The sequence below is a fragment of the Bombus flavifrons genome, chromosome 10, assembly GCF_040668555.2.
Source record: "Bombus flavifrons isolate JBK064 chromosome 10, iyBomFlav1_principal, whole genome shotgun sequence".
Lineage (NCBI taxonomy): Eukaryota > Metazoa > Arthropoda > Insecta > Hymenoptera > Apidae > Bombus > Bombus flavifrons.
The window spans coordinates 12,673,111-12,686,081 of NC_138451.1; the positions used below are offsets into that span (position 1 = coordinate 12,673,111).

At 36.5% G+C, this 12,971-nt stretch overlaps 2 protein-coding genes across 3 annotated transcripts; both read left to right on the forward strand.

The window, feature by feature from the left end:
• The first annotated feature begins 19 nt into the window (after positions 1-19).
• LOC138183961 (uncharacterized) lies at positions 20-8,369 on the forward strand. Of its 2 annotated transcripts, none has more exons than XM_069121534.1 (4): positions 20-156; positions 1,051-1,369; positions 1,776-6,452; positions 6,806-8,369. In XM_069121534.1, the coding sequence occupies exons 1-4, from the start codon at positions 20-22 to the stop codon at positions 7,115-7,117; spliced, it is 5,445 nt and encodes a 1,814-aa protein (XP_068977635.1). In that variant the 3' UTR covers positions 7,118-8,369. The 2 variants fall into 2 exon arrangements, with proteins under 2 accessions (XP_068977635.1, XP_068977636.1); XM_069121535.1 differs by lacking the exon at positions 6,806-8,369 and having other exon boundaries at positions 1,776-5,880; positions 5,961-6,178.
• Positions 8,370-10,517: 2,148 nt separating this feature from the next.
• Positions 10,518-12,961, forward strand: LOC138184140 (RWD domain-containing protein 1). The gene is made up of 4 exons (XM_069121842.1): positions 10,518-10,734; positions 10,921-11,270; positions 11,357-11,543; positions 11,635-12,961. Exons 1-4 carry the CDS (start codon positions 10,665-10,667, stop codon positions 11,745-11,747), a joined length of 720 nt encoding a protein of 239 aa, XP_068977943.1. The 5' UTR covers positions 10,518-10,664; the 3' UTR covers positions 11,748-12,961.
• The last annotated feature ends 10 nt before the right edge of the window (positions 12,962-12,971 follow it).

Consider the following 12,971-nt stretch of genomic DNA (forward strand, 5'->3'; position numbering starts at 1 on the left):
GAGGAGAAGCGTTAGAAATATGTCGTTGGAATCGTCTCATGCTACTTTGACGACGCTTGTGCTGTGGGCATGTTTAAGTTTCAGCCTGGCTTCGGAACGCCCACTTCCAGAAACCACCACAACCGTGTTGCTGCCTATGAAATATTTTAAATCTAGGTCAGTATTTCAGTGTTTCGTGCATAAATCGAACGATAAATAACGACCAGCTGTAACCACGAGCGTCCTCGCATCGTGGAATAGCCGATGTAGCGATTCGAGATCGTTATTTGGAAAAGAATCGCGCGGAAGCTAGAAACGGAGGAGTAAAAAGCTCGTAAAGATCGTAAGAGAGATGCGAGAGATTCTTTAACCGAGTTCTGCAGCCGATGTTGCGAAATATATATCGCGATGAACAAGTAGTAGATCGATTAAACGATAGCGAAATTACCGTTAACGTTTCCTCTGTATTTTTACATTACTTTATATGTCTGTCTTTCCTTTTACGTTTTCATCGTGTCTTTAGCTCACTTAAACGTACAGTCGTTCGTAAAAATACTCTTCGTGGATATTAAGTTGAAATTGCAATTTTGTAATACGGTAAAAGCCTGATTGTACGATTTGATCGTGACACACATTCTTTGCATACTGGAATAACCACTTTATAAATATCAATATTAAAGGGAAAGAAGAACGTTCGAATAAAAACGTAACAATTTCTTCCAATTTCTATTTCTGTATCCTAGTTTTTCTTTTACAAGAGAACTTTCGCGTTATCCAACGTTTTCATTTACATCCAAATTTCGCGTCAATTAATATTCCAATAATCGTTCGTTCGATCGATCGGGTAATCAAGAGTCTAATGTATTTCGTAGATACGAAATGTACGTACGAAGCACGATAACGACAAGTTCGACTAATTGGCATGCACGATCCTCTGCCAGACGGTCTACCGATGGTCTAGTATACATCACGTTTAGCTCGAGAAGAATCAGTATTCCAATGGGTTACGACTCGTTCGATGACTTTAGTTTGCAGAAGTTTCACGTATTTCTAATTCCATGGAATTTCTAGGGCGGACACGTATCAGGCAATATCGGGCATATCGAAAGAATCGAAAGATACGAAGAACCAGGTTGTTCGTGCAACGGGAAACAACAGGTCACCTGGTTCGGTCGGAGTCAATTTTCATCGATTGCCACCGTCTCCGGCGAATTTGCTGAAACCCGATGGATTTCAATTTTACACGTACAACGAGAGAGGCGATATGATCACGAGGCAAATGACTATGCAAGAGATTCAAGCTTTAATCGCGAGTGGAGGTCCGGATCATTCTAACATGGAGATTCAAGAGCCTCAAAAAGCTGAGGATATACTTACCGGAGGAAAGAAGGTAAAGTAAGATCTGAGTTCTTAGAATGGGTGGTTGGTTAAACCGAGAAAATAGAAAATTCGGCTGCCTTGTAAGAAAAATTGGAGTACAAGAGCGAAAATTGAAAGAAATTACTTCAATTTGTTTAAGATCTTTTCGTTATCCGTCTCGATTCTAAGATTTATATCTTTCTTTTTGCTTCTATGATTTATGTAGCATAAGCTTCTAACGAACAATCGCCTATCCTAATACGTATTTTACATCGACGAAATAATATTTAACTTACTTTAATTACGTCTTTCAGTGTCTAATATCGTGCATTTACGCCAAGTTTTATGCATCGTCTCACTGCTTGGTCTTTAAACGTATTATCGTTTCTTAGCTTTGCAGAAGTAACGAGGTAACGTTATGTTAAAATCTTTTCTAGGTAATGGACGTGGTGGAAAAAGTGCAAAGCGTACTGAAAAGCGCTATGGATAAACCGTTATCGACGCTCTCTGGCTCGCACCCGATGATCCCAGAAAACGTGAACGTCGAGTGGAGCAATATTTTACCAGCTATTTTAGCCGGTGACAAATACGGAAATAAGGTCGAAGAAAGCCACTACGTTGAAAAGCCAACATCGAAACCGTCATCATCTGCCAGCTATGTCATACATAAACAGAATGATTCGGTTTCCGATTCGCTCAAACCTGACGTAAGTGAAACGGTTGCACAGGCGAAACCCGAAGATACTAACAAATATACAAACGAACGAAACGAGCAAACCAAGAAGAACGAAACGTTGCCGACAATTGCTACGAAACCTACGACTATCTCTTATACGGAGAAATTAATGATCCCGGTATCTGTCATCACGACTGAGCAAAATGTCGAATTGATGGCTCACAATCGTTATACCACTCAGAGTTCCATTTTGCATAAGGTGACTGGAGCGATACCGTCGTCAGAAAGTACTACTACTTACGGATTTAACGTTCCAGACGAAGAAAACCTGGCGTCCACAAGTGCTATTACAAAACCAACAACCATCGGCGTTTCTGTTTCATCGACCGTAGGCGAGTCCATCAAAAACAGTTACGATAACATCGGTATAACGACGAGTGAAACGTTAGAGGCAAAATATAATACATCGCACATTGATGAAACTGTTACCGACCAGACCGATTCGTTGGTAACACAAACGAAGACGAAACCAACAACCGATATTTCGAACCAGGAATACGATAAAGTTCCATTGAAAACGCAGACACCGTCCATGATGGAAGCGAATCAAGTTCAAGACACTAAGGAACCGTTCAGCAAATTGCCATCGCTGTCTTCTCTACCGTTTACCAAACCGCCATTACAATTTTCTGTATCTTTTACGAAATTGCCACCGCAGTCTTCTGTATCGACCACGAGTACTCCTGCAAGTACAAATAAATATAGAACAACAACATTGGTACCATCGACGACGATACACGACACAGTAACCAAACCAAGCGATCGCTTAAGCGAGCCGATCGAGCCTCCAAAATCTTCTCCATCCATGGAGCTGGTGAATTCTTTATCAAACGTGATCAGTCAAATCTCCAACGACGTTTCTCCCGTGTTATCTTCCTCTTTCGGATTCCAGTCGATTCCCAGCGAAAACGAGGGAAAACGTAATGACAGTTCTGAAACTACAACGCATCCTTCCACGACCAACGATAACCGGCTAGAAAATGCGAATAATACGTCCGAAGAACGTATACAGGAATCGTCTAGCGAAATGACGATGAAGTTCGATCCTGATCACGAGAAGATTTCCTCCGTTACTATATCCGCGCCGATTGTTTCGATGAGTACGACAGAGCTCGATAAAAAGGCAAACGTTTCGGATATTTCGACGAAATCTGATAGCATACATGTATCGAGTGTTCAGACAAATGCGACAGAGTCAACGACGAATATTAACGAGACACCGGTTACTAGTTCCAACTTTTTACAAGCGATAGCGCTTATCGAGAGCATGCTTCATACCGCCTCACCTGCTACCAATAGACCCGTTATCGAGTCAATCACCTTGCCGAACGATTTATCGGAGAATTTGTTACCTAACACTGTAGCAAGCTCGCTCATCGCTGATTCTTATTTATCCAATTCGAAGACAAATAAAACACAAGCTGTATTCAAGGAGACAACAGTGTCATCTCTCGAGAAGCTCAACTCGACAGAGACCGTTACGTCAAATTCGGAGTTGTCTACCTCGGTTAACGAGGATAGCACGAATGATACAACGAAGAAAGGTTCGACAAACGAGAATGAAATTTATCGAACGTCGACAACAAAGGACGATCTGTTTACCGACCAGCAAAAGATTGAATCTTCGCTATTAAAAAACGAACTGTCCACCGCTTCGGAAACTACGACAGTAGCGTCGTCTATCCTTGATGCTGCTGTAAAAACTACCATCGCGGATGGAATGTCAACTTCCTTCGCGAATAACGCGTTTAACGAACAGACATCGACTTACGAGACGACAATATCGAGTAACGAGGCTTTGACAAGTACGAACACAGGAATCATAATTGCGAATGCTGAAAATATTACCGAGGGAGCATCGCAAAACAATGATAAAACTTCTACAACATACCTAGAATACACGACAGAAACGTCGTCAGAACACGACAAACAAACATTTACGTATCAGACCGTGATAGATGAATTGTCGAAGAACTTGAGCGAATCTAGCACGGTCATCGCGAATTTATCTAACGCAGAGGAGCATCCAGTGGAGAGTTCGACAGACAAAATCGTACTGCAAAGTCCTTTAAAGAAAACTGAAGAGCAGACAAAGAATGATACGGTTCACACGATCGTGAACCAACAGAAGATCAACATTTCGGAAAACACGACCATGAACCAACACGAAACTGACATCTTGAACAACGCAACTATGAATGAACATAAAATTAATATTTTGAACGACACAGCCGCGAACCAACACAAAATTAACATTTTGAACAGCACGGCGGTAAACCAACATAAAATGAACATTTTGAACAACGCAACCGCGAGTCAACACAAAACGAACATTTTGAGCAATACAACCGTGAATCAGCATAAAACGAACATTTTGAGCAACGCAACCGTGAGTCAACATAAAACGAACATTTTGAGCAATACAACCGGGAATCAGCATAAAACGAACATTTTGAGCAACACAACCGGGAGTCAGCATAAAACGAACATTTTGAGCAACACAACCGGGAATCAGCATAAAACGAACATTTTGAGCAACACAACCGGGAATCAGCATAAAACGAACATTTTGAGCAACGCAACCGTGAGTCAACATAAAACGAACATTTTGAGCAATACAACCGTGAACCAACAAGAAATTAACATTGCGAACAACACAATCGTGAGCCAACATAAAATGAACATTTTGAATAACACAGATGTGAAGGAACATAAAATTAATATTTTGACTAATACACCCGAGAATCAACATAAGATCAATATTTTGAACAACACAACCGCAACACCTCTCAGCGATACGAAATCTTCCGTTGTCTCGTCTACTCCTGGATCGATAACCACTGCTCTAAATTCTATCACGGAGGAATCAAACGAGATCAAAGGTAGTACGATGAATTCGGTAGAGTGGAACAGATCGGAGAACAAAACAAAAATTCCCATTGAAATATATTCGTACAAGAGTAATGTGAGTATGAATAACTCAATAGGAACGCAGTTGTTGGGAGCCGCAAGTAAATTACACAATAACGAGTCGCACATAAATCAGAAGATGAATGATTCGCCAAATTCGATGCTACAGAACAAAACGAATAACACGAGCATAAATCAGCACACGTGGCAGCGGATATCGTTGCACCAAGTAATTCCATCGTCGACAGAATTCACCACGGGATCTACCACGTCGACGAAACACTTCGAGGCACCGACATCGACAATGTCAACGATGGTGGACGCGAGTTCGACAAAATATCCCTCAAATTATCAATCGACTCCCGTGAACAAAGCGGAATCGACCGTTTCCCTAAATGCCTCGAAAAGCATCGGTGGATTGGATACTAGCACGAGCAACGCGAGTGCCGATATTGTCAATTTTTCGAGGCTTTGTAACGAACTAGCAATTAAGTTTTGGGTCGCGGCGAACAGCGGATTGAGTACTGGAAGATCGCTCGTTCTTTCACCGTTTGGCATGACTAGCCTGTTGGCGATGATCTTCCTCGGTGCTCGAGGATCAACGTCAGACCAGATGAACGAAATACTTGGACTCGACAATGTGGCCACTTTCAACCCGCATCTTATTTTCCAGAACGTAACGGACACGGTGAGCTTGGCGAGGCACCAAGGTATCGCGAACGCGGCGTTTGTCCGCGAATTATTTGCGGATAAAGCTAAGGTGAGAAGATTGTTGCCGTTTTATAAGGAGCAAGCTCAACAATTTTACGAAGGATTGGTGACCGAAGTAAATTTCGCTACTATCAGTGATCTCGTGCGTCGCCGAACCAATCTATTGATTAGGAAACAGACTGGAGGTAGAATAAAGGATTTCGTGAAGAGCAACACGGTTCCTCTAAGATCACCGCTGGCTACAATTTCAGCAAATGTGTTTCAGACGGATTGCAACACAAGTTCCGCGAGTACAATAGGCCGAGACGGGGAATTATACTTCGCTGTCTCAGCTGCTCATAGATTGAGGAAGTTGATCCCCGTTCCGGCTACCGTTTGGCGATCGAACGTTCTTGCCGGTTATGAGCCCAGTTTGGATGCGACTGTTAGTGCTATTGGAAGCGTGGATAAGCTCGTTTCGACCATATTTCTCGTACCAGGTCAACAAGGTCATGCTGCACCCGGCGATACTTTGGATCGACTGGAACAAAGGTTTATCAAAGAAGCTTTTCAAGATGGAGCTTGGGATAAGCTCCTGAAGGTTCTTATACCTAGACCGAGCCTTGAATTACAAGTACCCAAATTTAGTCATCGGTCCATTGTGAACGCTACTGCTGCTTTGAAGAGGATGGGACTCGATCAGCTGTTTTCCACTAACGCTGACTTCAAAGGAATCAATGGAATTGGAAATCGTCTCTTCTTGTCCGACGTTTTACAGGTAATTCTACAGGTTACTGGTAGTTACACAGGGTGTCGCACACTCTGTCGAACACTTACTCTGTTTTTCATAAGTGTCTAAACACTTTAGTCACTCTGTAATGGCTGTGCGTGGATTTTACCAAAGTTTACAACTCAATGACAAATTAATAATCAGACGCACCAGTTCCTCAGTTAGTCCTATAAGATCATCAGACTATAAGCCTAAAGCAAAAACGCAATACAAATTCATTAATTCAATTTATTCGAAAAATTCTTGCGATAGAATATTTTCAAGTTGTTTCTTTAAATTTTCTTAATTCACGGTAAACATATTCTATATATGCTACTTACTCTATAATTGGTCATTTCTAGATGAATCTGTTCAGTACGTGCGGCGATGAAAACATCGCTAATGGACGACATCACATGGAAATTTATCCAGCAAGTCCTACTTTACGAAATTCTCGAGACATCGGCGAACAAACATTCCGTAGAATAAGACGGACAGTCAATATGGAGCCGGCGAACTATCGTACAGTTTCGTTCAAGGAAAGAATGAGGACTATAGAAAGATCAGAAGAGAAACCGAGATTGAAATTGGACCAGCCGTTCCTTTATTTCGTACGGCACAATCCAACGGGTCTCATACTTCATATAGGCCGTTTCAATCCTAGGTTAATATAAAATTAGGACGTAATGCTAGGTTCGTCTCTATGTAATACTTGTGTAGTTAACCTCGCGTATTCTTATATACATATTCTTTCTTATATACATATGTATAATCGCATTAGATATTTCACGCGAGTGTTGCCACATTTATTATCTTTAACCCTTTAGTAGTGTAGTCTGAGAGAGATTCAGGCATGCCGTTGAATAACGCAATTATTAATATTTATTTCGTCCAATGAAAATCCGAACGTATGTATCTTTTTGTATTTGATAGAATAAGGTAGGTCTATTTGATATTTCAGTCAAGTGCGAAATTCGGATATGAACAATTTTTAAGCGAGTGTGTCACTTTAGTGTGTCATTTTAGCTAATCGTTATTAGCTTAGTTTTAGCGTTTTTTATTTACAATACGTTCAATCGACTGATTTAGGGAGACAAGAATTCCGATATAAGTGACGAATGTTATAGCGTAATGTTGCTTATACTATTTACTACATACAGGATGATTTTGAAGTCGCCGTACGCCTGGAAAAGTAAGTTAAATATATACAATTGACGGTTTCTTTTTCATATGACGGTTCGTTTTCGAGAAAACAAAATTCGAAAGTTTAAGTATACCTGCACTTCGAAATCGTCCTGTATAATTAATATAATAATCTATGAAGCAGTATCACAATTGCTCGTGTGTTACCATCAGGAAACTTAGGAGTTTCATATCCAAATCGCAATTCCAAACTGATCATATCCAAAATGCAATTTAACCAAGTTTGAGCAATTCCTTTGTTGGAAAAATTCTTGTAAAATCTTTATTGTCACGATATGCATATGTTTGCCAAGTCATATTCATTAAATTAATTTAAAATTAACTCAGAAAATGCTTTCGCGACGCATTATTAATATCATTGTTCTCATTATGTATATAATGTATTCAATTTTTATTGCATTGAATATCTAACCCTCCTGCGCTCTTTAGGTTATTTTCGACTGAATCTTATTTTTCTATCGTTACAAAAATTCTTAAGTGTGTAGGAAATAAGAGACAATCGTCGTTAATGTATGTAATTTCAATGGTATTCTAATTATTTTCTTAAAACATTAAAAGCTCTTTTCCGATTGAAACGAAAGCGACATCAAGATATGAGAAACTCGAAGATTGCAGCAGGGTTAACTTACGCGTCTATGTTGATAACGACAATAACAATTATGTTTTAAATACAAATTTATTTTATTCACTTGAATTTCGTGCGCTAGGACAAAATTAAATACAATGGAAATTATTTTTAAAAATAAAATCATTCCGTTAAAAAGAAATATGTATTACTTGATTACACACCATTAAAAAGGCACAACCTTCCACAGGATCCGATACTTCGTGATTTTATGATCCACTATGTAATTCACACGATTACTTGTAATACTCGTATTACAATATTCGTGATAACAAAAATTTTTTCCTGAATTCATCATTAATGGACCGTGACGTCCTTTTGAATTCCACAGTCCGTCTACTATTTCGAAGTTTTCTTCGCTATCAAGCAATTCATAAAAGAAAACCAAAGCATTAAAATAAATACATAAAAAGAATACATTATTTAAAGATAAAACAATAGTCAACGTTAAAATAGTCCTGAAAGCTTATTATACGAGCTACCAGGAAATCTGATAGCAAAAGAAGCAATCAAAAAAAGAAAATAATCAAATAATACATTATTATAATAATAATGATAATAATTTATTTTTATTTTGGCCTCTCAGATCTAGAAGTGAATTTGGTTTACAATTGTTTACACTCAACTCTCCATATCTTTTATACTTAAAATATTTACGCACTAATCTAATCGTAATTTACTTAACCTAATAGATTATAATAAAGCAATAAACAAAAGAATACCTTAATTATACGAAGTTAACAATAGGGTAGTTTTAAGCGATGAAGAAATGACTACGAAAATGCCACGTAATGGAAGAGAAATATGTATCTGTTACAGAGTGACACGAAAACACACCTAATCGTTCTGATATTCGACACTAAACTAGACCCCGCGCGGCGGGTTAACCGGCGAATTTCGGTTGACGAGGAGTGGGGAGAGGAAGACTCGCAGGTAAGTCAAGCGTGCACGAATAAGAGTCGTCAAATTCCCAGAAAAGATATGTTTTCAATAGCGAGTGTATTATGTTTCAAATAAAAAAATAAGAAATAAGATGTATGTAGAAAATAAACGCTTAATGTTTACTTAGTTTACTAATACTAGAAAATAACACTCACAATAATATAGTTCTCATGAAAACAATTTATGGATTTAAAAGATAGAATATCTACGCTTAGAAATTTAGTGTATATACGTATATATACAGTGATAATTTTATTTGATTAAATAAAGTTGATTTAATAGATAGAAAGATTAAAAATGATACGATTAAGATTAAATATGATATTTAATGTTACCAATAAAAATGTTAAGTCTGATTATTGCTTCATTTTGGTACGATCGGTTCAGTTCTATACGTTAATTCTAAAATTTTGATTTTTTTTTTTGTGCAAATCATCACTACAGAAACGACTTTGAAAGAATAGAGACATATACATAGACGTTAATACAACTTCTAATTTGTTACATTGCTGCATGGGATTCGATAATATCTTCTTGATGACTACCTTGGTGATGACCTCCTCTGAATTACTGCAGCATCGATGTCAACGAATTCACATCTAATTGTGAGTCGCATACTTTACCGTTCCTCTGGTTATCCAATCATGTCGTAGTACAAAAGGTCCGAATCGACACGAATGACTAGTTGTATTATTTAGAATTTTTTACGAACGTACTAACCTCGGATATTTATTATACCCATGAATAGTAACATACTTTTTATGTGTCTTATTTATTAGTCGAGGATAGGTCTTCTTGCACTTCACGATTTTTTATATTAATGAAATGATATTGATTATTAGAGTTCATCACTATATTGGGCAAATCGTGGATTTATATTAATATTCTGAGAAACTAATTACGTTTAAAGCTGGCTATCGTTTTCGTTTAAAGCTGGGCACAGATATTTATTTCGGTTTGAATTATTGATTGTGTTTGCTTCACTGTTACGGTTTATGAGATATCGCGATTGTTCTTAGCTTTGATTATAAATTGCTGTAAATTCATAGAAATCAACATTAGAATTTATCGCCTTCTATTTTATTGAATGGAATAGAAAATAGAATAAAAAGTGTATTAGGTATCTCTCTTGCATTTATACGTTTAACAGATTAAGATCTTTTCATAGCTATTGTCTTTATCGCTTTCAAAAATTGAATTTTGTATGTAATTCGTACGTTCGCCGTAACAGATCGGTATTTCAGAAAGTGAGATACAAAATTTCATATTGTGATGTCTATTCTGTAGGTATCTACCTAGCCAATGGTATTGTTTGTCGTATAGTGCTACGGCGCCGTCCACCGGTTCACAACTTGTTACGATTTTATCATGTTTTCCTGTAACTTATTACAAGGAATTAATTAAATACGCAACATAAAGCATTTTTAACAATTCATTTTATTTTAATCATTATGGATTATAAAGATGAGCAACACAATGAGATCGAAGCTTTGGAGTCAATTTATTGTGGAGAATTGGAAAGTATGCATGGAATGTCCAATAACCTACAAATTTGTTTATATATTGTAAAATATATTACTTTATAATGAATTACTTATAATTATTGTTTGTTCGTTTCTTAGTTAATTTATTGAAACAATAGATTTATGTTAAATAATGTTCTGCAGTTCCAATTTTGAGATTTTTATAAATGGAACATTTATTCAGTTTTAGCTGTAGAACCATTTTATACATTTTCCATACCTATTAAAACTGAAGAGTATGAACCAGGTACTGGGAATGGTCTCAGCTGTTCATTGGAATTTACATATACTGAAAAATATCCAGATGAGTCACTTCTTATATCGATAGAGGAACATGAAAACTTTGAAGAAGGAAATGCTGAGAAATTAAAGGAACATCTGATGGAACAAATGAATGAAAACCTTGGAATGGTCATGGTATTTACTTTAGTTAGTGCTGCTCAGGAGTGGCTTAATGTACAGTGGGATAAAATTAAATTGAAAAGAGAAGAGAGTGCAGCACAAAAACTCAGGGAAGAGGAAGAAGCAGAAAGAGTAAGATATATCTAACATTGTAAAGATATTAAAATAAGATTAATTTCATTGATCTTGTAATATAAAAAGCTCCTACATTGTCATAGAAAAAGTTTGAGGGAACACGAGTTACGGTTGAAACATTTTTAAGTTGGAAAGAAAAGTTTGATGAAGAAATGGGATACACAAAAAGAAGAGAAATGGCTGAGAGAGAAGGGAAAAAATTAACTGGTAGAGAATTATTTATGACTGATAAAACATTGGATCAGTCTGATCTGAAGTTTTTGGATGATGGTATTGTTTTAAAATGTTTAATTCATTTAATTTAAGTTGAGCTATGCAAAATATTTATAAGGAATATAATATTGCTTTTTTAAATTCTTAGATTCTGTTAAAGTAGACGAAAGTCTATTTCAAAATCTTGATGATTTGGAACTAGAAGATGATGATGATGACGATCCTGATTATGAGCCGAACGTTTCTGACGATAGTGCCTAAATAAATATGCTATAGTTCTCCACTATTATTTATAAAATAATTCCTATTCGTTGAGTGTTTAAATACAAATTTAGTACTTAAAAGTATTGTTCAAGTACTAGAGTTTAGATGACAGATTGACATGTTCGAAGCAAATCTACCAATGTAAAATGAATTCATTAAAATTTATAGCTGCCATTTGCATTTTGTATAATGGCTGAAATTTTATACATATATGTATGAAAGGGAATAGATATATTTAATAAGGAAAATAATTTTTATAATTATGTATATAACTGAATCTTTTTCATAAAACTTTGTTTAATGAATCCAAAATAATCATTTTTCTTACACTTATAAATGTCCGAAAGTATCTTCATTCGAATATCGGAGCAAGAATATAATGAAATAAATACACATTAACGACCATAATTTAACATTTATTCATAGCTTTAGTGTTTAATGTATACATTCAGTAACAAATTCTAATGAGCACATAGTTGCATTTGAATAACTTGAATTCCTCTCGTTCTAGGGAATATACATACATTAATACAGAGATGAGAAATGGCTAGCGGGGCGGCACAGGGGCAAGGGAAGTACATACTGGTCTTTATTGTTCGCTGTCACGTGTTGCTATATGATCTTGATATATGACATTTTCGACCAATAAGCGTGTTTGTCTTCGTGATTGTATTAGGTCTACTAGAAATAATCATAGGAAATAATGTGAAAATATCCAATCTGACCCGTATTCATTTTTTTTAGCCATTTTTCACCTTTGTAATAGTATAATCTGATATAATTCAGAATAATTTAGAAGAGAGGTGTTTTGTTATATTTGTCACGTGATAGTAATAATCAAATCCATGTTGTTCATCAAAGTTTCTATTTCACGGAACATATAGGAATCTTGTGACAGAATTTTTACTTTTGTATATTTACTTAACTTAAAAGTGACAATTACAATACAGTACAAAAAACACGGTTTTTACAATGTTGCCTTTCTATCTTTTTTTCTTGATGACAGTGTTTGTTAATGCAATATAAAACTATGATAAAATCGAACAAACGAAGTGACAATTTACATACATACATATGTGGCCTTACGTAGTATACCTAACAGAACAGAACATATCTTCGTGTTTAAAAATTTTTACTCTTTTGATGATTATAAATATCGCCTTTTTTAAAATATAATATATCATACTAAATTTCACACGATTAGTTAGATTGCAGTTTTTG

Bases quoted from the DNA above. Each gene is read 5' to 3' on its own strand.
- LOC138184140 (XM_069121842.1), top strand. From the start codon at position 10,665: ATGGATTATAAAGATGAGCAACACAATGAGATCGAAGCTTTGGAGTCA. The intron at 10,735-10,920 runs GTATGCATGGAA...ACATTTATTCAG, and splicing joins TTATTGTGGAGAATTGGAAA to TTTTAGCTGTAGAACCATTT. The intron at 11,271-11,356 runs GTAAGATATATC...ACATTGTCATAG, and splicing joins AAGAGGAAGAAGCAGAAAGA to AAAAAGTTTGAGGGAACACG.
- LOC138183961 (XM_069121534.1), top strand. From the start codon at position 20: ATGTCGTTGGAATCGTCTCATGCTACTTTGACGACGCTTGTGCTGTGG. The intron at 157-1,050 runs GTCAGTATTTCA...TGGAATTTCTAG, and splicing joins ATGAAATATTTTAAATCTAG to GGCGGACACGTATCAGGCAA. The intron at 1,370-1,775 runs GTAAAGTAAGAT...AATCTTTTCTAG, and splicing joins TACTTACCGGAGGAAAGAAG to GTAATGGACGTGGTGGAAAA.